Source organism: Carcharhinus amblyrhynchos, chromosome 9 (genome assembly GCF_965287045.1).
Source record: "Carcharhinus amblyrhynchos chromosome 9, sCarAmb.v2.hapA, whole genome shotgun sequence".
NCBI lineage: Eukaryota > Metazoa > Chordata > Chondrichthyes > Carcharhiniformes > Carcharhinidae > Carcharhinus > Carcharhinus amblyrhynchos.
This window is the reverse complement of record NC_137332.1, coordinates 89,748,094-89,776,000: the sequence shown is the minus strand read 5'-3', so window position 1 is coordinate 89,776,000 and position 27,907 is coordinate 89,748,094. Positions and strand designations below refer to the sequence as shown.

The following is a 27,907-nucleotide window of genomic DNA, read 5'->3' as shown; positions in this document are numbered from 1 at the left end:
AAACTAACCGGCCTATAATTCCCCGCCTTTTGCCTGGCACCCTTCTTAAACAACGGCGTAACATTAGCTGTTTTCCAATCTTCCGGCACTTCCCCGGAATCCAGCGACGTTTGGAAAATAACCACCAAGGCATCCACTATAACCTCCGCCATTTCTTTCAGAACCCTCGGATGCATTCCATCCAGTCCTGGGGACTTGTCCACAATCAGCCCCTCCAGTCTGTCGAGCACCACCTCTCTAGTAACAGTAATGTCATTAAGACCCTCCAGTCCTACCACCTTTCCATCGCTAACACCCGGCAAATTATTCACGTCCTCCTCCGTGAAGACAGAAACAAAAAAGTTATTCAAGACCTTAGCCATATCCCCATCCCCTACCACTAGCTCCCCTTTCTCATCCTCTAAAGGACCAACGTTCACCCTAGCCAGCCTCTTCCTTTTTATATATTTATAAAAACTCTTGCTATCCTTTTTTATATTAAGTGCTAGCCCAGCTTCATAGCTTCTCCTACCCTCCTTTATCAACTTCTTTGTCAATCTTTGTTGACATTTAAACCTTTCCCAATCCTCTTCTCGCCCACTGCTCTTAGCTACTCTAAATTCCTCCGCTTTTAATTTAACACTTTCCTTCACCTCCTTCGTTATCCACGGCTTATTACCTCTCCTCCTACGGTCCTTTTTGACCGTCGGAATAAATTTCTGCTGAGCACCAAGAAAGATCTCCTTAAAGATCCTCCACTGCTCCTCAGCAGACCTACCTTCCAACGCACTCCCCCAGTCCACATTCGCCAATTCTTCTCTCATCGAGGGAGCGAGCTATCTTGGATCTGGTGCTATGTAATGAGGCGGGTAGAATTAGGGACCTTGCGGTGAAGGATCCTCTTGGAGAGAGTGATCATTGTATGGTGGAGTTTCTGTTGCAGATGGAGGAGGAGAAAGTGGGTTCCCGGACACGCGTCCTTTGTTTGAACAGAGGTGAGTATGGTAGGATCTCCCCGTATCTGCATGGGTTTCCTCCCACGCTCCAAAAATGTGCGGGTTGGGTTGATTGGTCATGTTAAATTGCCTTTTAGTGTCGGAAGATTAGCAGAGTAAATGTGTGGGGTTGCAGGACTAGGCCCTGGGTGGGATTGTGGTTGGTACAGACTTAATGGGCTGAATGGCCTCCTTCTGTACTGTAGTGATTCTATATATGTTTTAGATTTGAGCTCTGACGAAGGCTCATCTAGACTTTAAACATTGTCTCTACTCTCTCTACAGATGCTTTCAGGCTTGCTGAGACTTTCCTACATTTTCTGTTTTTGTTTCAGATTCCAGCATCTATTCAGTATTTTGCATTTATCTGAGGGTCAGGATTTGGTTTTTGCCTGTCAGCAATTAATGCTGGCAAAGTATAGATTGTGTGTGAGGAGCAATTGTCTTTCCAGGAGTTTGCTTGTTTGCCTTGACTCAAAGTCTCAGTGATTTCCCAGCCCAGATTCCTGGCCACATCCTTGAGCTCACTGCCTCATCTGGACTCACCACTCTCATTGTATCAATCACAGAGGAGACTGTCTCTGATCACTTCCATGTATTACTCAGCACCCACACCCGCCTCCTTCTATATTCATCCCTGGAATAAACTATTCCCCAATTCACTAACAACTGCACCCACCAAATCCCAACGGTACGGAAGTGGACCTTGGGGGTTGAGTGATTTATTTAATCATTCTGCTCCTTCACTGCGGTTCCTAGAGAAGCCACTTGGTGGCAGCACCATCCTGTGTCTGACTGTTATTAAACACCAGATTTTTAAAATTTGTTTCTGGAAAACTTCTCACCATCTCCATCTTTAAACTTCCAATAAACTTCCAGATAGATTGGGATGATAGTTCATGTCGAGAAAATACATCTATTTATTCCAAGTTAGTCCATTGTGTCTAATTTTTGACATTTCAGAAGGATGTGAAGGCTTTGTGATGACTGAAGAATAGTTTAAAGAAGAAACTCCAAAGAGATTTAGGAGAATGATTTCAGTGAGGAGGAATCATTGATAAATTCCTTACTTTTGTTGTTTGTGCCTCTGTCGATAAAGCCCAGGATTTTTAATGCTTTATTAACCACTTTGTTAACCTGTGCTGTCATCTTCAGAGTTTATTTCCTCCAGTTCTCCCCATAATGTTAGCCAGTTTAAAATGGCATCATTCAGGCCTTTTAGTCCCTGGTGGGATGTGGAAAGTGTGGAGAAGCTGAAGTTCCCTGAACAGCGATGAGAAAGAGCTGATTTGATCATCGGCTCTAAAGTTTGATCAGCCTGAATAAATGAAAAAGAGAGAATCTGTGTCCAATGTAAGACATGATGTGGAGATGCTGGTGTTGGACTGGGGTAAGTACGGTCAGGAGTCTCACAACACCAGGTTAAAGTCTAAAAGGTTTATTTGGCAATAGCTTTCGGAGTGACAGGCCGGAGACTCAGAAAGCAAATGCCAAATAAACCTATTGGACTTTAACCTGGTGTTGTGAAACTTCTTACTGTCCAATGTAAGACTCAGTGATCAGGGAGCACAGCTGAAATCTAGTCAGGCAGTTTTGTAGAAAGATGAAGCGGTTGGGATGAAAGTTGGCCGATTAGCTCAGATGCTTAGAGCATGGTACTAATAATTCCAGGTTTGGGGGTTCAATCCCCATACTGGACAAAAGTATTTACCTACACTTATACAATCCTGGCACAGTGGTTAGCACTGCTGCCTCACAGCGCCAGGAACCCGGTTCAATTCTGGCCTTGGGTCACTGTCTGTATGGACTTTGTATGTTCTCCCTGTGTCTACGTGGGTTTTCTCTGGGTACTCCTGTTTCCTCGCACAGTTCAACAATGGATTGGCCATGTTAAATTTCCCCTTAGTATCAGGGTAAATATGTGGGGTTATGGGGATAGGTGGGGTTGTTGTTAATGCAGGTTCAATGGGTCGAATGGCCTTCTCTGCACTGGATAATTCTATTGTATCAAATGTCATCTTTCCTCTTCCATGGGGAAGAAGTACAAAGTTAAACATGATCTCACTGAATGGCCAGGCCGGCTCGATGGGCCAAATGGCCTATGTCAGTCAGCTCCTACTTCCCACGTTCCAATGACATCTGATTGGTTCAATGTTCTCAAACTTACTGCATTCTAATATTTGATTACTTCTCAGTATGAACTGTATTCTTTCTTTACTCAGCCGATCCACAGCATCTGATCGCACAGATTCAATGTCAGCCCAGAGAACATTTGAATGAAATTGGATTCTTCTGTATTTTTCACAGAACGTGTGTGTCGTTGGTGATGTCAGCTTTTATTGCCCATCCCTAATTGCCCCCTGAGAAGATGGTGATGAGCTGCCTTCTTGAAACTCTGCAGTCTGTGAGGTGTAGATACACACACAGTGCTGTTAGGGAGGGAGTTCCAGGATTTTGACCCAGTGACAGTGAAGGAATGGTGATATATTTCCAAGTTATAGGCGATTAGCACTGCTGTCTCACAGCACCAGGGACCCAGGTTCGATTCCTGGCTTGGATCATTGTCTGTGCAGAGTCTGCATGTTCTTCCCATGTCTGCGTGGGTTTCCTCCAGATGCTCCAGTTTCATCCCACAGTCTGAAAGATGTGCTGGTTAGGTGCACTCGCCATGCTAAATTCTCCCTCAGTGTAGCCCAATAGGTGCCGGAGTGTGGTGACTTGGGGATTTTCACAGTAACTTCATTGCAGTGTTAATACAAGATGACTTGTGACACTAATAAATAAACTAAGAAACTAAAAATTCAGGATGGTGAGTGACTTGGAGGGGAATCTCCAGATGGTGGTCTTCCCAGGTATCTGCTGCTCTGTTGAAGGAGGCTTGTTGAACAACTGCAGTGCATATTTGAGATAGTACATAGTGCTGCCAGCTATTAAAGTCCTGCACTCCACCACCTCCCTTGTCCTCACCCTGGAACCTGTGCAATGAGAAATAAATGGTTGATTCAAACTGGGTGAAGCACAGTGGAACTGCTTGCATCCTGGGATGCTTTGGTTATCCTGATGGCTTGTTAGGATCCTGGGAAATACTCAGCAGACAGGCCTCTGTTAACCTGGTCCTGAGCAGCAGGACAGGAGGAGGAAAATCCACCACCAGGAATGTCTTCATGGCTCTTGTAGCAGAAGAGCGGCAGCAGATAAAACCGCCAATTGTCTTGTTTTCTTTGCCATTGCATCAACTCTTGGTGCACGGTGGCACGGTGGTTAGCACTGCTGCCTCACAGGGACCCCAGGTTCGATTCCAGCCTCCGGTCACTGTCTATGTGGAGTTTGCACTTTCTCCCCGTGACTGTGTGGGTTTCCTCCGGATGCTCTAGTTTCCTCCCACAGTCCAAAGATGTGTAGGTTAGATGGATTGGCTACGCTAAATGTGTGGGGTTATGGGATACGGCAGAGGAGCTAAAACGCTCTTGGAGTTTGCTGCAGACTCTTTTTGCAATGTAGGGATTTGATGGTTCATCTGTCAGGATAGAGGGGGAAGGTTAATGGGCAACGTTTTCTCCACATTCCATAATGTCTCCCACACAGGCATCTTTCCTTGTGAGCATTTCTCCCAAGCTCTTTGGTGACCAGGCAATGGGAGCAGGATTGTGTTTTCTGGAAGGTTCTTGTCATGGTCTGGAGTAGAAGCTGCTGTTACAAGATGCTCGGTTCAGGCAGGGGTTCCTTCTAACAGCTGTGAATGTAACTGAGCAGCCCTCTTAGGATTCACTCTCCTCAACCCCTTATTGGGGAAGGTTTAGAAAGGTTGTTTAAATCATAACCTGTTTCAGCTCTCCTAACTGGATAGCCACAATGTGGAGATGCCGGCGTTGGACTGGGGTAAACACAGTAAGAAGTCTCACAACACCAGGTTAAAGTCCAACCAATTTATTTGATAGTAAACTCACTATCAAATAAATTGGTTGGACTTTAACCTGGTGTTATGAGACTCCTTACTGTGGATAGCCACAGCCAAAGGGATCACTTCCAGCGGCACTAAAGACATAAGTGGGAACGTTTTGACCTGGAATGTCGGGTCCCTCATGTTCACACCTGCGGGTGACCTCCCAGAGCGACACACTACTTTACTATTGACAAAGAAATCCAACATCATCTGAAATCTACTGGTACAGCCTTTGATCACCTGAGGAAGGAAGTGTTTGAAGATATTAGAGTTACAAAGCTCGTGGACTGCCATGTGGGTTGTCATCCTTGCTCACTGTTTGGAGCTGAAACATCAACAATGTATTGGAGGTATCTCATAGCACTGGAGTCACAGCTTCAACACTGTCTGCAGAAGATCTTACAAATTATGGGAGGACAGACAATAACATTGGTGTTTTTTCACAAGCAGGCACCACAAACATTCAGCTTCATTGGGTTGGTCATATTGTTCAGATGTCAGGTACCAGCTCAGTGAGGGCAGGCAGACCACAGGAGGGCAATAGAAGCACCATCAGGATTCACTGAAAGCTAAAATGAAAAAATACAATGTTAACATCACCTCCTGGGAGACTATCAACTGGGAACAAACCAGATCACGAGTAACATCCCAGAAGTAGCTGTAAATCAGGAAATGGAAGGTAGGGAGGAAATTAGGAATAATGCCAGGGACGTGTTATTGAGCAAATTCAAAGAATAGAATCCCTACAGTGCAGGAAGAGGCCATTTGGCCCATTGAGACTGTACCGACCACAATCCCACCAAGGCCCTATCTCCCTAATTTACCCTGCTAATGCCCCTGACACAATTGTTCTGGGGTGGCATGGTGGCACAGTGGTTAGCACTGCTGCCTCACAGCTTCAGGAACCCAGGTTCAATTCTGGCCTCGGGTCACTGCCTCTGTGGAGTTTGCACTTTCTCCCTGTGTCTGTGTGGGTTTCCTGCAGGTGCTCTGGTTTCCTCCCTCAGTCCAAAGATTGGCCATGCTAAATTGAGTCAAGTGTCAGGAGAATTAGCAGGGTAAGAGTGTTGGGTTACGGGAATGGGACCTGGATTGGATAGTAGTTGGTGCAAACTCAATGGGCCGAATGGCCTCTCTCTGCATGGTAGTGATTCTATGATTCTGACACCCTGACAATTTCGAGTTGGTAGTGCCAGCCTGGAAGTGCCAGGTTGGCAGTGTTAAGTTGGCATTACTGGGTGGGCCCACTGGAGAATGCTATTGGCAGTGTTCCACGTGTGTGTCTGAGCGTGGGGGGGGGGAGGGGGGGTGGTGGAGGAGGGTAGGAGGGGAGTGGGTGTCCGATGGCTGATGGGAGAGTTTTGCCTGCATCAGGGTTGGGGTGGAGGAGCAGAGACTGTCTCTGCTTAAAGATCAGTCTCATCTCTCCAATGAAATCATTCATTTAAATGTGGATCAAAGCTAGCAGAATGTTTTTCAATTGCTGGTGTTGCTGGCTAGGCCAGTATTTGTTGCCCATCCCTAATTGCCCTTAAGCCCTGTAGTTCACTCAGCCATTTCAGAGGGCAGTTAAAAGCCAATCACATTGCTGAGGTCTGGAGATACATGTAAGCTTGACCAGGTAAGGATGGCAGATTTCCTTCATTAAATCACATGAACAAATGGGTGCAATACCCAGCAATGGTTTCATTGTCATCACAAGATGATGCTTCTTCCTGATTTTTATTGAACTATTCTGCCATGGGTCTGGATGAATTCAGTGACGATACCACGATGCCACTAACTCCCCGTAAGTTTTTTTACAATTAGCCAATACTGGGTGAGCACCAATGTGTCTGTGTAAAGCTGGTCTGGGAACCACTAAATCATGATGCTCATTTGGAGAGCTGGTATATACAAGACGGGCCGAATGTCCTCCATTTGTGTGATAACAATTCTGTGATACTGTGCCCTTGTGACATGAACCCCAGATGCCGGTTGAGACCGTCCTCATGTGTGCGGAACTTGATTATCAGTCTCTGCTCAGCGACTCTGTGCTGTCGTGTGTCGTGAAGGCAGCCTTGGAGAATGCTTACCCGAAGGTCAGAGGCTGAATGCCCGTGACCACTGAAGTGTTCGCCAACAGGAAGGGAACAGTCTTGCCTGGTGATTGTCGAGCGATGTTCATTCATCCATTGTCGTAGCATCTGCATGGTCTCCCCAATGTACCATGCTTCGGGACATCCTTTCCTGCAGTTTATCAGGTAGACAATGTTGGCCGAGTTGCAAGACTATGTACCGTGTACCTGGTGGATGGTGTTCTCACGTGAGATGATGTCATCCATGTCGATGATCCGGCATGTCTTGCAGAGGTTGCTGTAGCAGGGTTGTGTGGTGTTGTGGTCATCATTCTCCTGAAGGCTGGGTAGTTTGCTGTGGACAATGGTCTGTTTGAGGTTGTGCGGCTGTTTAAAGGCAAAAAGTGCGGGTGTGGGGATGGCCCTGGCGAGATGTTCGTCTTCATCAATGATGTGTTGAAGACTCCGGAGAAGATGTCGTAGATTCTCCGCTCCGGGGAAGTACTGGACGACGAAGGGTACTCTGCCCACCGTGTCCCGTGTTTGTCTTCTGAGGAGACACTACCTGTAACATGTCGCACTATCTGTAACCCCCATGACTTGCCTGGGCTTGTAAAATCTCACTTACTGTGCTGTCTGGAGACAATACACATCTCTTCAACCTATGCTAATCTATCTCCACTCGCATTGTCTGCATCTTTAAGACTTGAATAGCAGGTTAGCTGCAAAGACTTGCATTCTAATCAGTATTCTGTAAACTGTGTGTGTCTTTATATGCCTTTCTCTGATCAGAACCTTCTATACACCTGACGAAGGAACACCGTTTCCGAAAGATTGTGGGATTACTATCAAATAAACTGGTTGGACTATAACCTGGTGTTGTCAGACTTCTTACTGTGATAACTCAAGTACAGGACAACACTGGATGTGCTGCCAGGGGATGTTACAGAGAGCAAGGGTAGTGATTAGTACTTAGATCAGCTCATTCAGAATGCTAACACCCAGAAACTGCCGAGTTCAACTTACTTAAAATCACAGAATTGTTGTGGTGCAGAATTAGACCATTCAGTTCATCGTGTCTAAACCAGCTTTCCAAACAAGCATCAGGACTTAATGCTATTCCCCTGTCTTTTCCCTGTACCCCTGCACATTGATTATATCACATGCCTTCTCAAATGCCTTGATTGAACCTGCCTCCACCTCATTTCCAGGTAGAACATTCCAGATCTGAACCACTCGCTGTGTGAAAAAGTCAATGGAAGTGAGTTCTTGATTGAGTTGAGTGCACACATTGACCTGAGAACAGTATGATGGGCATTGATGGCCACATTGTGTTAGCAAGGAACACAATGCACTGTTAACTGTGCTGCTATTAAACAGATGTTGGACTCAAATTGGAAGATCCTAGTGTTGGAAGGGAGATCCCTCACCCCTCCACTTCCTTCGTTACTCGCAGATCCCTCTCTCTGTTCCTAATTTCCCTTCATTCTGTCATGTTCCTGATCAAATGACTTCTAGTTTCTTCTTTATTTCTCAAATCCAGCACAGTTTATTCTTCTCAGCAACTGATGATGCTGAGATGAGAGTACGTCTCTGATTGGACGGTTCTCAGGTTTATTTCGACAGACAACCTGTCCAGAGATGTTCTATGATGTGGAGATGCCGGTGTTGGACTGGGGTAAACACCATAAGAAGTCTCACAACACCAGGTTAAAGTCCAACAGGTTTATTTGGTAGCAAACGCCACTAGCTTTCGGAGCGCTTGCTGGCCCTTCATCAGGCGAGTGGGAGTTCTATTCACAAACAGGGTAGATGGCGACACAAACTCTATTTATGGTTATGTTCGACCCAGAGACTGCTGAGTCACAGGCTCCTTGTATTCTCATTGGACACTCCTTTGCCATTGAACGAATCAGCAGCGTGAACGCTGGATACAGAGAGTGACTGGCGTGTGAACGAGGAAGTAAAGGAAGATGAGGTTAATTCTGCTGGTGACTCTGTGGGGAGGTCTCTCTGAAGGTGAGCTGTTTTCTGGGCCATAGAGCTGGCAGTCTCAGCAGCGCTCGCAGGAGAGGTGGTTACTGGGAGGAAGGCAGGGAGCCTGCAAGAGGGAATGAAAAGCAATGTTTAAATCATTAAAGAGCTGAGGGCTGGACACAAATGAAGAGGCCACAAACCTTCCTCACAGAGCCCTCTCTTTCCATAAAAACAATAGTGCAGACAGTGTTCTTATTTCCCAGTTTAACTGTTTTTCAATTCAGGCAGTGTCCATAATTCCTGAAACATAAACAGAATCTCTTAATAGGCCACTATCAGCATCTTTCTTAGCCACGAATACCACTGAGGGGGAATAAAACCCATACTAATAATGATGGAGGAAAATAGTAGCATATTAATAACTGTGTTCAGCGAAAGGGTTAACAGGGATAAATCACAAAAACCTGCACAATCTTTAACTGCAGGAATGCTGGGAAAGGCCTTTAAACAAGGCATTGAGGAAAGGAGTTGATTCTCCGACACAGCTGGGATATTTGAAGATAGTTGAAAACAATCTCCAGTTGATGCAATTAAAATTCTCATGACGATTGGATATTCTAACTAAACAAGTGTAAGGTGATTCTGATTCATTTTAGAAACTGTGCTAACCGATGAATGTGTGTGGATAGAGATAACTCCCAGGCAACTTCTTGCAAGCCGTGCCCAGTATAGAACATAGAACATTACAGCGCAGAACAGGCCCTTCGGCCCACGATGTTGCGCCGACCAGTTTTTTCAAAAAAAAATATATCTTCTAATTCTGTCTTTTACTCTCGCTCTATGCTTCTAAAACTTCATTCTAACTCTTTTAAACTCTCTAACAATGCTCCAATTAAATCTCTCACAGATTTGGCGATTGTTAGGACGCTGGCAGATTTTTGAATGGACCTACCGTGCATTAAGTTGACCTTTCTGTACACCCCTAGTTATGGATGTAACATTACATTCTGCACTCTCTCCTTTCCTTCCCGATGAACGGTATGCTTTGTCTGTATAGCATGCACAAAACAATACATTCCACTGTATACTAATGCATGTAACAAGAATAAATCAAATCAAACTTTCATTGGCATATATATGCTAATTATTTATAATCAAATTTGAACTATAATTGCTTATGTATTTCTGAATTTTTCACTCTGAATGACTTCATTCAGAATCCTATAGCTATAGTCTTTTAATAAATTCATCTTGAAACCAGTCCATGATTTTGTCTCGCTACTTGACAAGGGAGTCAAATAGCGAGAATGACAGTTTTAAATAAACAAGAAAACCATTGTGACAGTCCCATAACAACCACCATTTACATTCCCTTAGTTTTCTTGTCTATTACATCTTTGTCAATTCCCCCCATCACCACCTAACACTAGCCCTCTGTTCAGCCCCCATATGTTCGAACGCATTCCCCCCTCACCCTAACAATATAATTATCATCCTATTTTTCACTGTCTTCAGCTCTGACGAAGGATCATTCAGACTCGAAATGTTGGCTCTATTCTCTCTCTACAGCTGCTGTCAGACCTGCTGAGATTTTCCAACGTTTTCTCTTTGTTTCAGGTTCCAACATCTGCAGTATTTTGCTTTTATTTGTACTCCCTCATTTTCCTTCTGGGTTAGCAGGAAAACAAATCTTAACCAGTGTTTGGGGAAGCAGCGAGAGAGTGTGCAGTGCAGGAAGTGGGAGCTACAGCTCTATGTTGATGTCATTTACAGAGGTGGATCCCATTTCCCTGTTGCAGCCTCCCACTGGTACCGTTATTTTTACACCTCGGTGTCCGGCATCTCGGATTTCCCTGAGTTTGTATCGCTCGGGTACCTGGATGATAAGGAGTTGAATTATTATGAGAGTGGGATGAAGGAGATGGTCCCTCGACACAGAGCGATGGAGCTGACGGCTGATGCAGAGTTCTACCAGAGGAACACACATGGCCTGCGGAGGTGGCAGCAGATTCATAAAGCCAACATGCGGGCTCTAATGGACCGCACCAACCAGTCTGGCGGTGAGCTATCCCTCTCCCCTTCGCTGTGATCCTCCCTGAGGGTTATATCTGGGAATTAGGGAAGAGGCTGACTGTGGGTCTTGGTGTAGTGAGTGGATCTTGTGTTCTAGGGATTATCTGCATTGAACAGCATTCATCAGGGAGAGAAAGGGAGCTGGAAAAATTTCAATTCACTTGTCAGATTACCGATTGGGCTGCAGGAGGAATCTTTCAATTTACTGAACGGGATCCGGGGCGAATCTTTAAATTCACTGATCGGTGTCATTGCAGGGGTGGTGGGGGGAATCTTTAAATTCACTGAGTGATAAAGCTTTACAGCATTGAAACAGGTCCTTCAGCTCAACTTGTCCATGCTGCTCTTTTCTGTAAACCACTGAACTAGTTCCAATTGCCTGTGTTTTGCCCAAATCCCTCTATACCCATCTTACCCATATAACTGTCTAAACGCTTTTTTAAAAGACAAAATCGTACCTACTTTTTCTCTACCTCTGGCAGCTTGCTCCAGACACTCACCACCCTCTGTGTGAAAATATGACCTTTTTGGGTCCTTTTGTATCACTCCCCTCTCACCTCAAACCTATGCCCTCTAGTTTTAGTCTCCCCTACCTTTGGGAAAAGATGTTGACTATCTAGCTGATCTATGCCTGTCATTATTTTATAGACCTCTATAAGATCACCGCTTAGCTTCCTGTGCTCCAGGAAAAAAGTCCTCGTCTATCCAGCCTGTCCTTGTAACTTGAACAATCAGGTCCCAGTAACATCAAAGTAAATCTTCTCTGCACTCTGTCTAGTTTAATAATATCCTTTCTATAATAGGGTGACCAGAACTATACATACTATTCCAAGTGTGGCCTTACTAATGTTGAAGTTGAACAAGACAAGATGTCTCAACTCCTGTATTCAGTGTTGTGACCAATGAAACCAAGCATACGAATGCTTTCTTCACCACTCTGCCTACCTGTGATTCTGCCTTCAAGGATCTATGAAACTTACCCCTATATCTCTTTGTTCTATAACTCTCCCCAACGCCTGAACGTTAAATAAGTAAGTCCTGCCCTTGTTCGATCTACCAAAATGCATCACCTCGCATTTATCTAAATTAAGTTCCACTTGCCATTCATCGGCCCATTGACCCAATTGATTATGGTTCCGTTGCAATCCAAGATAACATTCTTCGCTGTCCACTGTGTCACCAGTCTTGGTTGCATCTTCAAACTTACTAACCATGCCTCCTAAATTCTCAATCAAATCATTAATATAAATGACAAATAACAGTGGACCCAGCACTGATCTCTGAGGCACACCGCTGGTCACAGGCCTTCAGTTTGAAAAACAACCCTCTACAACCATCCTCTTTCTTCTGTCATCAAGCTGATTGGAATCCAGGGTGTATCTTTAAATTTACTGATCGGGATCCGGGCAGAACCTTTAAATTCACCGATCAGTATATGGGGAATGCTAATGAGCGAAATTAAGTATGGTTCTGAGGGACAGTCTAGGGTCAAAGATTGTGGAGTTGATTTGAATGGAAGTTGCAAATGCCAAAGGAAGGAAGAGACTGGTAGAAGTGTTGCTTAAGCTGCCAAAAAGTAGCCACACAGTAGGAAAAAGTTTAAAGTCAAGAAATGACAGATGCATAAAAATAGAGCGCTGCATTAATCATGGACGACTTTAATTTTCATATAGATTGGTCTAATCAAATTGAAATGGCAGGCAAGAGAATCAATTCACAGAGTGCATTCAAGATTTTTTTGGAACAATATGTTGTGGAGAAAACTAGAGATCAGGCTATTTTGGAACTGGAAATGAGGTAGGTTTGATAAATGATCTCAAGATTAACAGTCCCTGAGGAAATAGTGATCACAGTATGATGGAATTTAGCATTTAGCTTGAGTGTGAGAAAATTAGGACTGAAATATCAGTGTTAAACTTAGAAAAGGGAAATTATTAAGGCATGAGGATGGAATTAGCCTAAGTGGATTAGTCATATAGATTAGTAGAGAAGCCAATAGATCAGTGGCTGACATGTGGGGAGATAATTCATGACTCTGAGCAAAAACACATTGCAATGAGGAGGAATGACTCAAAAGGGTTTAAAAAAAACCTACCATGAATAACCGGGGAAGTTAAGGAGGGCAGTAAGTTGAAAGTAGAAACATTTAAGCTGGAAAAGGTTAGTGGTAGGCCAGAAGAGTGGAATAGATTCAGAATGTAGTAAAGATGGAGTAAAAAGAAATCAGGAGAGAAAATAAACCATGAAGGCAAACTAGCGAAAATGATAAAAACAGATGAGTTTTTTTTTACATGTATTAAAAGGAGGGCAAAAATAAAAGAAAGCGTGGCTGCTTAGAGAGTGAAACTGGGTAAGTAGTTGTAAGAAACAAAGAAATGGCAGGGGAGTTAAATAGATATTTTGCATTTTTTTTTGCTGTAGAGGATACTATTAGCATCCCAGAAATAGAAAAAAATATATATGGGGGGAATTAAATATAATCACCATCACCAGAGAAATAGTTTTAGGCAAACTCATGAGATTGAATGCTGACAAGCCCCCTGTACCTGATGGTTTGTACCTCAGGTTCTAAAAGGAGGTGGCTCCAGAATTTGTTTTTTAGAGCAAGCAAGGAATGAATTTGTGTTTGCCTGGTCCATTCTGAGCATAGACTTTGTAACTTTAAGGATGGAATAAAATTATTTTTAAAAAAGGATATAGCTACAGAGATCATGATGCATTGGTAGTCATTTTCCAACATTCCTTGAAATCTGGAACAGTGTGGAAGGATTGGAAAACTGCCAATTTGGTCCTCATGTTACAAAAGGAAAGAGCCAAAATGCAGGAAACTACAAGTCAGTTAGTCTAACTTCAGGTATTGGAAAAACATTAGAATTGATTAAGAATAGAATAGCAGTGCATTTGGAATGTTATAATCTAATCAAGTAGAGTTAGCATGGTTTCATGAAGGGGAAATCATGCTTGACAAAATTATTAGAGTTCTTTGAGGTATATCAGCCAGAATGGTTCGAGGAGAGCCTGTCGATTTTGCATCTTTAAATTTTCAGAAGGCTACTATTTGATGGGGTGCCATAAAAAAAGGCTACTCTACAAGATAGGCGTTGCTTATGGCGTTGGAGGGTGGTAACCAGTGAAGTGCCACAGGGATCAGTGCTAAGACTGCAGTTCTTCACAATATATAGTAATGATTTGGAGAACGGAACAGCGTGTACTATTGTTAAATTTGCAGATGATTCAAAGGCAGGTTGTAAAGAGGATATATATATATAGGTTACAGGGAGATATTGATAGGTTACAGACAGATATTGATAGGTTAAGTGAGTGGGCACAAAATTGGCAAATGAACATCAATGTGTGAAAATTGACTATTCATTTTGGAAGAAGGAATATGAAGGAGGATTATTACTTAAATTGAGAGAAACTGCAGAAAGCTGGAGGACAAAGGGACATGGTGGCACAGTGGTTAGCAGTGCTGCCTCACAGTGCCAGGAACCCGGGTTCAATTCCAGTCTCGAGTAACTGCCTGTGTGGAGTTTGCTTATTCTCCCTGTGTCAGCGTAGGTTTCCCCTGGTGCTCCAGTTTCCTCCAACAGGCCAAAGATGTGCAGGTTAGGTGGATTGGCCATGCTAAATTATCCCTTAGTGTCAGGGGGTACTAGGGTAGGGTAAATGCATTGGGCTATGGGAAAAGAGCCTGCCTGGGATTATGGTTGATGCAAACTCGATGGGCCTCCTTCTGCATTGTAGGATTCAATGATTCTAGGTGTTGCTACAACTGTACAATGTACTAGTGAGACCACATTTAAAATAATGTGTACAGTTTTGGTCCCCTCTTTTAAAGAAATATATATTATCAATGGAGATAGTAGAGAGGAGGTTTACTCGGATGCTCCTGGAGGGACTGTCATTTGAGGAAAGGTTAAACAGGTCAGCTCTGTAATCCTTGGAGTTCAGAAGAATGAGAGGTGATTTGATTAAAACATTCAAGATTCTTAGAGAGTTAAACAGGGTAAATGTTGGGAGAATGTTTCCACTAAGGGAGAGCGTAAGACCAGAGGACATAGTCATAGAATTAGAGGGTGCTGGTTTAAGAAGGATTTGAAGGAGAATTACTTCTCTCGAAAAGTGGCAAAATTTTGGAAATCTTTATCCCAGGGAGCTGTGGAGTCCTTGAACATTTTCAAGGCTGAAATCAGGAGTTTTAATCAAATGGGGAAATCAGCGTTATGAAAATAAGGCAGGAAAGTGGACTTGGCGAGTGTTAGATCAGCCTTGGCCTTATGATGGAACAGGCTCGAAGGGTTAAATAGCCTACTCCAGTTCCTATTTTTTATTATCTTAATTCACTGAGTTTCTCCTGTTCTCTCTCTGGCTGTGCTTTTGTGATTGACAGGGATCCACACCTATCAGCAAATGTACGGCTGTGAGCTGCGAGAGGATGGCAGTACTGGCCTGGGATTTATTCGGCATGGCTGGGATGGAAGCGATTTCATGAGCTTTGACAAGGAACACAAGGTGTGGGTCACCCCACTGATGTGGGCAGTGATGAGCAAGCAGAAATGGGATCAGAATAAAGCCTTTAACCAGCAAGAGAAGAGTTATCTGGAGGGAACATGTATTGAGTGGCTGAAAAAGTACCTGGAGTATGGCAAGAGAGATCTACGACCTGGTGAGTGAGAGAGAGAGAGAGACGGGGAGTGGGTGGGAGGGGAGAGGGTGGTGGTGGTGAGTTGGAGGGGGCAGGGGGACGGTAGGGCAGGACCATTAGTGATTGGGGTGGGAGATCAGACACTATGGTGAAGGAGGTCTTTGAGACAAGGGGGCTATGTACTGTGAGTGGCTGAGAGTGGATGAGTGACTGGGTCTCAACTTGATTGAGTATTCAATCATCTGATCTCCAGTTTTATATCATTCTCTAGGTCTTGCTTGAAGGGGTACATTCTCTGACTCTCACTGATTGGTTCTGATCTGTTTTGCTCTCTCAGTTCCTCCTCAAATGTTTCTTTCTGTGGACAAGGCATCAGACATTGAACCAGTCCAACTTTCCTGTCTGCTCACGGGATTTACCCTCGTGATATCGAAGTCACTCTCCTGAGAAATGGTGCAGTGATCATGGAGACACATTCCACTGGCGTCCTGCCCAATCACAACGGCACCTACCAGCTCCGGAGATGGGCACAAATCAATCCTAAAGATGGAGCCACATATTCCTGCCAGAATGAACAGAGAGAGACAGGAATGGAGACCAGGGACTGGGGTAAGAACAACAGTGACTGCAGGAGGGGCGGGGGGATGTGGTGGAGGGAAGGGAGGAATACACTGGATATCAGTGACTGTAGGGGGCGAGGGGACTGAGTATCAGTGACTGTGGGATGGGGACCACTTTGTTTCAATGAGATAGAAAATGCTATTTAATCAGCTCTCATCTCTGCTTTAAATTCTAACAGCCGTATATCTGTACATTTGCCAGTATGTTTATCATAGAACCATACAGCGCAGATGAGGCTCTTTGGCCCATTCAGTCCACACCAACACGTTAGAAACACCTGAATTCCCACCTAATCCCACTTGCCAGCACTTGACCGTAGCCCTAAATGTTTTGATGTGCCAAGTGCTCATCCAGATATTTTTTAAAGGATGTGAGGCTACCTGTCTCTACCACCTTCCCAGACAGTGCATTCCAAACTGTCATCACCCTTTGGGAAAAAGAAATTCCTCTCTCCCCTCCACCCACCCCAGCCCCCAACCTCCTGCCTCTCACCTTGCATCTCTGACCCTTTATGACTGACCCTTCAACTAAGGAGAAAAGCTGCTCCCTAACCAGTCTGTCCATGCCCCTCATAATATTGTCTACCTTGATCAATTCACCCCTCAGTCTTCTCTACTCCAACAAAAAGGACATAAATCTCTCCAATCTCTATTCATAACTTACATTTTCCATCCCAGGCAGTATCCTGGTGAATCTCCTCTGCACCTCCTCCAGTGGAATCACATCCTTCCTATAATGTGGTGACCAGAATAGCACACAGTACCCCAGCTGTGGCTTCAGCAAATTTTGATACAATTCAACATGACTTCCCTGCTTTTGTAATCTATGCCTCGATTGGTAAGGGTGTTGTAGGTAAAATAATACCTCTGAGACTGTTAGTGAGTCAAAATATAGTGGTTTTTATTTCAAAGCTCTGGCATTTATTCCAGAGCTTTGGGAGAACTGGTAACAATGGACTGCCAGATTTCTCATAGAACACAAACACAAGTGGGTGTTTGTACATTATGAGCTCCAGCAGGAATCTCGATTCAAAGTTCCAATTCCAGCCAGACCTCCAGGTCTTCCTTCCCTGGTCACAATTTAGCTTCAGAGTTGACCAGAGATTACTGACCATCTGGCAGCTGCAGTCGTAACACAGCCTTAATCCAGTCACAATTCAAAGCCCGTCTGCAGCAGAACCGGCATCCCTGTCTTTGAAGTTCCTTGTGCGATCGTGGCTGTCCCAGTAGGACTCTTCCTGTTAAAAGCCGGTATTGCGATCTGCCATCAGCAGCTGTCAAAAGCTGGTATCATAAACTACCATCTGTGTAACGATGTCAAACGAACACAAAAACGAACACAAGATTTGCAAAGTCTACAAAATAACAGCCACATTAAACTATCTGTCTTTATACAAATGAGAGTTAAAGCATGTAAGACACGAACAAATAACTTATATTAATGCCAGGAGCAGTATAGGCTAAAGGAGATCAGCCATGAGGAAGGGTTATGTTTGTGACATATTTTAGGTGCAAAATGCATTAACCCTTTCCTCACTCAAAGGCAAATGTCCCATATGCCTTTTCCACCACCCTATATCCTCCTGATCTCCATTTACAAATGTGTTAAACATTTGAAATTGTTCCATCTAAACCCAAGTCCAGGACACTAATATAAATCAAATGGAGATGTGTTTCAATCACTGACCTGTGGAGGACACCATTTCTCTCCAATCTAAAGATCACTAGTGGCTTCAGGAAGGGAGATGTGCTCCCTGACTGGATCAGGAGTTCGCAGACAAAGCTAAATAGCACAATTAATACAAATATATATCTTGGGTGTTGAAACCCAGGTTCGCTTGCAGAGTGAGATTTAACTTGGAGATGCTAAAACTAAGAATAATTAAAGACTAAGAATTGGACAAATTGTCTGGAAATTAACAATGGATTTACATTAATATTTAGCAGAATGTCCCTGTACATTAATTTGGCAGCTATTAACATGTACCCTAGACCTATTGAAACTGGAATTCTGCTATCTTCCCCCATTGTACATGACCTCCAAGGAAATGTGTTTCAACAGGTTAGGGTATAAAAGTCACACTATAAGAACTCTTTCTCCACAGAGAGATCTCTCTGAGAGTTCATGTCTCTCACTCCAACTGTATTAAAATCTGTTGTACATAGGAATTAGGAGCAAGAGTAGGCAATTCAGCCCTTTGAGACCGCTCTGCAAATCAACATGATCATGTCTGATCTCCATTCCATTCTAACTTCCCTTTCCTGCCTTTTCCCCATAGTCCTTTATCCCACTTTTGATCAAATATTTACCTATTGCTTTCTTGAATCCATTGATTCTGTATCCACTGCTCTTTGGAGCAGTGAGTTCCATTGATTCACAACCCTCTGTGAGAAGTAGCTGTTCCTCTTCTCTGTCTTGAACCTGCACCCCCCACTCCCCCCCACCCCCTTACTCTCCAACTATGACCTCTTGTCCTAGACTGTTCCAGAAAAGGGAACATTTGGTTAACATTTACTTTATCAATCCCATTGAGTATGTTATAAACACCAATCAAATCCTCTCTCTTCTTCTGTACTCAAGCGAGTACAAGCCCAAGCTGTTCAACTGCTCCTCAAATGATACTCCCTTCAAACCTGCAATCAATCTGGTGAACTTCATCTGAACTGCCTCCAGTGCCATCACATTCCGCCTCAAAGAAGCTGACTAAAATTGAACATAATAAAGTGTGGTCTCACCAACATCTTTATGCAATTGTAACAACACTTCTCTACTTTTATACTCTAGATTCTTTGCAATAAATGCTAAGATTCCATTTGCCTTCCTTACAATATTCTGGACCTGCGTACCTGCCTTCTGAGACTCATGCACTAGGGCACCCAGATCCCCCTACATAGATACCTTTTGAATCTGTTTCCCATTTAAATAGTAATTTACCCTTTTATTTTTCTGGCCAAAATGGATAACCTTGCATTTATCCACATTAAACTCCATCTGCCAGATTCTGGCCCATTACCCCAGCCTTTCAATATCCATTTATGCATTTTTCGTCTCCTCACCACAGCCTGCTTTCCCACCTATTTTCGCATCCTCAGCAAATTTTGCTATGTCCCTGCTTGTAGATCATTGATGTAGATGGCAAATAGTTGTGGTCTGAGAACAGAACCCTGCGGGACCCCACTAGTTACAGATTGCCAACTGGAGAAGGACCCATTTATATCAGCCCTCTGCTTTCTATCAGTCAGCCAATCCTTAATCCAAGCCACCACTCCACCCCCAACCCCCCGGGCATCTAACCTTCTGGATCAGTCTCTTGTGTGGCACCTTGTCAATTGCCTTCTGGAAGTCTATATAGATCACATCCAAAGGATCCTCGATAATCTTGCTGGTTATGAGCTCAAAAAATTCTAGCAGGCTTGTCAAACGAGACTTGCCCTTTAGAAAACTGTGCTTACACTGGTGAATTGAGCAATGCTTTTCCAGATGGTCAGTACCTCTTCCGAAATGATTGACTCCAGCAACTTTCACAGAAGTCAAGCTGATTGGTCTTTTGTTTCCCACTTTTAGCCCCTCTCCTTTCTTGAATAAGGGCATCACATCAGCATGTTTCCAGTCTACCAGTCGTGGAATTTTGGAATATCATAACTATTGCATCCACTATCTCTGCTGTCAATCCTTTAACACTTTGGGGTGCAGGCCATCAGGTCCTAGGGACTTATCTACTTTTAAACACTCAGTTTACTGAGTATCTTCTCCCTGATACTAATTTCACCAAGGTATTTCACTGTATTAACTGCAGGTTTTCAGACAGAATTACTATCTTCTTCTGCATCCAGCTGAGGTCTCATTGTGTTTTCTTTGTTTCTGTAGGTCACCTTCAATTCAGCAATAGCCCTCTCTAAATTATAGACCCCAATAGATCTTCTCCACAACCACCGTTATTTATTCAACCATGTTTTTCCAAGTGTCAGTTCATTGTGTCCTGATTATTACAACTTTAACAGGAGAGATTTGAGATTGGACAACTAACATTGGAAATCATTGGCAGAATTGAACGATAAGAGAGGACGTTAAACTCTGATGGGAGTTGTCTCCTAGTCCTGATAAGCACAATGAGGTGATGTGTACGTTACAGGAATTCCTCCCTCTTTCCTCACACTGTTACTATCCCAGTCTATATTAGAAACATAGAAGATAGGAGCAGGAGGCCATTTGGCCCTTTGAGCCTGCTCTGGCATTCATTACGATCATGGCTGATTCTCCAACTCAACAGCTAATCCTGCTTTTTCCCCATCACCTTTGATCCCATTCACCCCAAGTACCTCTTGAATATGTTCAACGTTTTGGGATCAACTACTTCATGTTGTAATGAATTCCACAGGCTCACCACTCTTTGGGTGAAGAAATGTCTCCTCACCTCCATTCTAAATGGTTTACCCTAAATCCTCAGACTGTGACCCCTGGTTCTGGACTCTCCCACCATTAGGAATAACTTCTCTGCTGCTACCCTGTCTAGTCCTGTTAGAATTTTAAAAGTCTCTATGAGATTCCTCCCTCATTCATCTCAATTCCAGCAATAACAATCTTAACCTAGTCAATCTGTCCTCATACATTAGTCCTGCCATTCCCAGAATCAGCCTGGTAAACCTTCGCTGCACTCTCTCAAGAGCAAGAACACCCTTCCTCAGAAAAAGAGACCAAAGAATACTCTAGGTGTGGCCTCACCAATGCCCTGTATAATGGCAACAACACTTCCCTGCTCCTGTACTCGAAACCACTTGCAATTAAAGCCAGCATGCCACTTGCCTTCTTTACCGCCTGCTGTACCTGCGTGCTATCTTTAGTGGCTGGTGCACAAGGACACCCAGTTCCCACTGCACACTCCCCTCTCCCAATTTACAACTATTCAGGTCGTAATCTGCCTTCTCGTTTTTGCTTCCAAAGTGAATAACTTCACATTTATCCAAATTGTACTGCATCTGCCATTAATTAGCCCTCTCACCCAACCTGTCCAGATCATTCTGAAGGATGTCTCACCTACCTTGGTATCATCTGCAAACTTTGAGATGTTACATGTTGTTCTCTCATCCAAATCATTAATATATATTGTAAAAAGCTGGGGTTCCAGCACCGATCTCTGTGGCACCCCACTAGTTACTGCCTGCCAATTTGAAAAGCATTCTTAATTCCGACTGTTTGTTTCCTCTCTGCCAACCAGTTTTCTACCCATTTCAATACACTTCCCCCAATCCCATGCGCTTTCATCTTGCACGATAATCTCTTGTGCGGGACTTTATCAAACGCTTTCTGAAACTCCAAATATACCACATCCACTGGCTCCCCTTTGTCAACTCTACTAGTTACATCTTCAAAGAATTTCAACAGATTTGTCAAGCCTGATTTTCCCTTCATCAATCCATGCTGACTCTGTCTAATACATTTGTCTTTATCAACCTCTTTCTCTTTACATATCTATGTAATCTCTTTGTGTCTGTCTTTATGTTCTCTGTAAGCTACTTGTGTACTGTATATTCCCCTTCTTAATCAATCCCTTGGTCCTTCTTTGCTGAATTCGAAACTGCTCCCAATCCTCAGACTTATTACTTTCCTTAGACACTTCTTCCTTAGATCAGATACTTTCTCTAATTTCCTTTGTAAGCCATGGATTGGCCCTCTTACCCATTTTGCTTTTGTCCAGACTGGAATAAACAGTTGCTGCAGTTCTCCCATGCGTTCCTTGAATGTTTGCCATTGCCTATCCAGTGCCATTCCTTTAAGTAACTCTCCCCAGTGTATCTTAGGATAATTAAAGTCTCTCATTCTCTGATGTGTGTGTGTGTAAATTCTCGCTATCTCCTTCCCACGATTTGGTGATCTATAGTTTACACCCAGTAGTGTAATCACTACTTTATTCTTCCCATCACTCTCTCCAGTTTGATTGTGATTTCCCACGTGCCAGTACATTACCTTTTTCCAGTACTGGAAGTTTCTGTGATCAGTACTCTCACCCATGGTTGCCTCTTGAGAAACCTCCTGCCTCCCATCACTCTTGCCACAAGTCTATTCTGAGATATTGTGAGGATTAACCTCTTCTGTAGGTGATGAGAAAGGACTTTAGAATGATAAGTAATTCCAATATCTGCAGCCAGTTACAAGCTGCATTGGTTTAATCCAGATAAACATCCCAAAGTGTTTCACAGGAATGTAATCCCAGTCGCACTGAATCTTTCTAACCTACATCATGCTCTGTTCAGACTTCCCATCACATCACACACTGGAATTCAGTCTGGGACAGGGTTTGATACAATGGTTTCTGAATGAGCAGACACTGGGGTTATTCATTGATCTTCTCATTCCCTCCACAGATGGAACATTCCGATTGACTGCAAGATCTCCGAAGGGAATAAAGCTCAGTTTGATTGGTGGAATTATTTTTATCGTTCTGATTGCTGCATTTATTTGTGTGGTTGTGATGAAGAAGAGAGGTAGGAAATGAGGACAGGGCACTCACTCACTCGAGTTGTGAGGAACGGGGGCAGTAGGAAATAAGGAAAGTGTCACTCACTCACTATCAAGTTGAGGAAGGAGTGAAGTAGGAAATGAGGGCAGGGAGGGGGAGGCCATTACAGGGGCTATAGTTAATAGAGAAGGGATACCATTGTCTGTACTGGGTTTGAAGGCTGAAAGTGAGAGTGATGTGAAGGGAGAGATGTGACTGATGGGAGGAGAGGATGGTGTTTGTAACAGATGCTGTTGGGTGTATACAGTAATTTTGTGTGGGCGAGGTGAGGCTATCAGGTTTTTTGTTTATAATTGAGATTCCCTTCCCCTTCTATTATAGGACAGAAGAATTCTGCTCACAGCCCCGCAAATCGTAAGTGTACAAATGGCCCAACTGTGAGCATGTGTATGTGTATGTCTCTGCCTGGAGAAAAGAGGGTCCCCACCACCCCCCACCCCCCACCCCCCACCCCCCCTCCGCCGCCCCGCTGTCTCTGTCACTCATTATCTTTCACTGCCTGTATTTTGTGTTTCTCTCACCTTGTTTCTACCTTTCCCCCGTCAGCCTATGTGCTGTTCTCTGCTTGCTTCTTTCACTCACTCTGCCTCTTACACACTCACTCGATCCCTCTGTGTTCTCTATACAGAACATTCACCACAATGTGAAATGTTTGATAGAATTTTTTCTTTTCACAGCTGCTGAGAAAGGACATTCATTGTCAGACTCATCAGTCCATGCCTGCAATACCAAGTTGCTAACTGCAGGTTGACACCAGCTGCAGCTAAACCAAACAAGGTTATCAAAAGCAGGAATGGTGGGCCTGGGATATTGGAAGATACCAGGCTGAATTTCATTACAGTCTTGTTCTTTTGGCAGTAAGGATATTTCAAAAAAGCAACAAAATAACTAACTTCACAAAGTAAATCAAACAAATAGGTTTACTAAAGAAACTTCATTACACGAACTCTTGGACCGTGCCCAGGGCCACACAAGCCCCATCTGCTTTCCTTTCATACTGGATCAGCTGACCACTACATCATTTTACCATTGGTCACATTGTCTACTAGGTCAGCTGACCCTCAGCATGTTATCATTGGTTATGTTATAACAGATTCCAATGTTATCGTTGGTTACATTAGAACAAGTCTCGCTGCTTTTTCACTTGATGTCTCTATAGATTTCTAACTCAGTGAAAGCTGCGATCCACCAGCCAGTGTGTAAGCTCCAGTGATGGAGGGAGTAACTTTGACAGATGATGATATTACAGAGATAGAAGTAGATTGGAGAGAATGACTGATGGAAAATGGTGAATGATAGTTATGATGCATGTTGGGATATGTGACCAAGTTGTACTTGACCAGGGTGAACAAGAGAATCTGTGTAAATCCACCTTATCTCCCTGCGATCCTGTGGCAATGTGGTGATTCAGAAAAGCTTAGGATGAAAGGACACTCAGTGTCACATAGGTGTGAGATTGAAGAGCAGGCTGATTTAAAACCGCTTCAAACACACAATTCACTGCGTTGTTTTGTAAAAATGAGTTGACTGAAGAAACACGTGATGTTCAGTGTAGAAACAGAAGATTGAGATCATTAGATCCCTCTCTGAAACTACCACTGAGTGAGGATATATTAGCAATAACAAGAGCCAAAAAATGATTGAGATTGTATTTGCTGGCTGAATTTTAAATTTTTCACTGCCAAGTTGTGTTAATTTCTGTAACACAATGAATATTCAATACAGTTTTAATAAAACATGGAACTATTCTTTCCACTCAGAAAGCTGTTTAAACCCAGCCTCACAGGATTAATGAGAAAAGCCAATACCACAAGCCGTACCATAGAATCCCTACAGAAACCGTTTGGCCCATCAAGTCTGCACTGACTCTCCAAAAGAGCACCTTACCAGGCTGGCCCACTGCAATAGCAGTAACCCTGTGCATTTACCATGGCCAATCCACCTAACATGCATATGTCTGCACATTGACCATTCAATTTAGCATGGTCAATCTATCCAAGCTGTACATCTTTGATGTATATAGTTTGGTGTGCTGACTTCCCTTTTAGAGTATGGACCAGGTGACCTATGGGCTATTGGCTCCACCTGGTGTTGGACGCTGTGGACAATCTCAAAGCTGATTGCAAATGAGTGCAGATCTTCAATATACAGCTCCCAGTATTCAAGCCTACCGAAGATTCTTTGTGAAGTAATGTTTATTTATTAGTCACAAGTAGGTTGACAACACTGCAGTGAAATTATTATGAAAGTCCCCTAAATTCTCCCTCAGTGTACCCGAACAGGCAACGGAGTGTGGCGATTTCAAATCAAATCAAGTTGCCACACTCCGGTACCTGTTCAGGTACACTGAGGGAGAATTTAGCATGGTCAGTGTACCTAACCAACATGTCTTCTGGACTGTGGGAGGAAACCCACGCAGACAGAGGCAAATGTGCAGATTTTGTACAGGCAGTGACACGAGCCGGGAATCGAACCTGGGTCCTTGGTGCTGTGATATAGCAACACTAACAACCGTGCCACTGTACGGCCCTTAGTTCACAGCAATAATACAGAATACTTCCGACTATGGGAGGAAATGAGCACCCAGAGGAAACCCATACAGACATGGTGAGAACATACAAATTCCACACAGTCAACCAAGGTCAGAATTGAACTCAGGTCCCTGGCAATGTGAGCCAGCATTGCTTACCACTCTGCCACCCTGCCATCTGATTCTCTTGGAGGTTGTGCCTGCTGTATGATTTACAGAGTTCACTCAGTCAGCAGTTGAGTCCAGGACAAACCCCAGTCTGTAATATCCCATTGGAAAATTCACCTCTTCCCCAGCCTCTGTCAAGCTATGATCCGCAAACAAATCAGAAAACACGTTCTGGTAAACAAATGTCCTGAAGACACTGAGAAATTCACAGCCTTTCTGACAAAAAAAATCTTAACCCAAGCTCGATTAGACTTTCGCTCCTAGAATTTACTACAGGCTTGTCTATTCCAGGGATTCTCAACCAGAAGTAAGAAGATTTCAAGGGAAATATTTGAAAAGTCTAATGTGAGTGTTTAATATCAGTGATCAGACACAGGATGATGCTGACACCAAATCATTTCCCCAGGAACTGAAGCTCTAACGGTGTCGCATTGAGCAGAGTTTCAGTCTCTGCTTTATTCAGATTAAGAGAGTCACCTTGACGTAGACAGTGCCTGAAAACTGACCCAGAGACAATTCTGAGTGTTCCTCATCCTGAACAAGACACTGCCTGAAAACTGATCCAGAGGCAATTCCGAGAGTTCTTCATGCTGAACAAGACAGTGACAGGAAACTGTTCCCGTGGCGATGTCACTTCCCTTGTTTACAGAACCAAGGGTTATATGTAGCTCCTTCCTGAGTTTCAGCGTTTCACTTTTAGTCAGAGGATGGGAAAAACATTTGCAACTGATAGCAGTTTACGGAATAGCCATTCTCTGGTTCATTCCCCTGTGACGATACTGTGCCTTTAAAAAATGCATTTATCATATTTGAGTGCAACATGTTTTTAGCTGACTCTTCCATTTATCAGTGCTGCTGGGCCCATATCTGACAGCCCAGTAATGGTACTGCAGCAGTATAATTTCTACAATGTTTGTTTTAATTTGGACTCATGCTGTTCTGTTATTTTGTTGGTACCCCTGGGTATTTAGGATAATTGACAGATAAGGTTAAATGACTGGGTGGAGCTAGGTTTACACCGAATATAGAACATTGAACACTACAGCACAAACAGGCCCTTCAGCCCACAAGTTGCACCGATCACATTCATACCTACCAAGCCATAGAACTATCTGTAACTCCCAATCCCATTAAATCCCATATACTCATCCAGAAGTCTTTTAAAAGACCCCAGAGAGTTTGCCTCTACCACCACCGATGGCAGCCGATTCCACTCACTCACCACCCTCTGAGTGAAAAACTTACCCCTAACATCTCCTCTGTACTTGCTTCCCAGCACCTTAAACTTGTGTCTTCTCATAGCGACCATTTCAGCCCTGGGAAATAGCCTCTGAGAATCCACCCTATCTATGCCTCTCAACATTTTATAAACCTCTATCAGGTCGCCTCTCAACCTTTGTCTCTCCAGGGAGAAGAGACCTAGCTCCCTCAACCTATCATCATAAGGCATGCCTCCCAATCCAGGCAACATCTTTGTAAATCTCCTCTGCACCCGCTCAATAGCTTCCACATCCTTCCTGTAGTGAGGTGGCCAGAACTGCGCACAGTACTCCAAGTGGGGTCTGACAAAGGTCTTATAAAGTTGCAGCATTACCTCCCGACTCCTAAACTTAATCCCTCGATTAATGAAGGCTAGTACACCATACGCCTTCTTGACCACATCCTCCAACTGCGAGGCTGATTTAAGAGTCCTATGGACCCAGACCCCAAGAACATTCAAGTTTAGTTGTTACTTAGATGCTGCTTGGAGTTGGTGGAGAGCAGTGCCTCTCTTTTCCCCCTCTCTGAAGTTGGAGACTTGAATCTGCCAGGAAATTCGCTGAGGAGGTGCTGGTTGGAAGGTGCAGAGTCAGATAGCTCTTTTTAACTCTGAAGTTTGGAGACTGGGAGTTGCCTGAGACTACGTTTACTTCGCTGAAGTTCTGCTATCCAGAAGTGTTATAAAGCTGGAAATCTAGCCACATGATCATACTTCGTTTTTGTGCCAACTAATTCTGAAGAAGTGTATATCTATGGGGATATTGCTTTAAATTAGAACTATAGAGATTGCTAGTTGTTAAGAATCTTACTTTGTCTTGTCTAAATATTTTAATTGGTAAAAGATGTGCTAAGTGTTTTTGCTGTATTCTAACTGTGTTCTTAAATAATATTTGATTTGGTAAAAGTGTGTCAATTGAATCATACCTGGAGCAAAACATCTTATGCTCACTCTACTGTCATAATCAAAAATAAAAATTGGGGTCTAGCCTAACTTTGTAATACACCTTGGAGTTTCTGGTCTGGTCCCTAACACCCCAGAGTAATGACCAATCAGTCGACTTGCCTGATTTGAATTTGAACAAAGCTTGGCAGTTAACAGTTCCATGCTGCATTTTAAAGACAGTGCCGCCACCAATCAG

The 27,907-nt window shown here is 43.6% G+C and overlaps 1 protein-coding gene across 1 annotated transcript; it reads left to right on the top strand.

Moving 5' to 3' along the window:
* Nucleotides 1-8,922: 8,922 nt before the first annotated feature.
* LOC145347990 (major histocompatibility complex class I-related protein 1-like) lies at nt 8,923-24,008 on the top strand. Its single transcript, XM_080196063.1, is given in 9 exon segments — nt 8,923-8,993; nt 9,859-9,989; nt 10,569-11,011; nt 15,418-15,693; nt 16,010-16,084; nt 16,087-16,281; nt 22,656-22,775; nt 23,132-23,164; nt 23,488-24,008. Coding segments are annotated over 8 exon segments (1,266 nt in total). The 5' UTR covers nt 8,923-8,993; nt 9,859-9,939; the 3' UTR covers nt 23,562-24,008.
* Nucleotides 24,009-27,907: the final 3,899 nt, after the last annotated feature.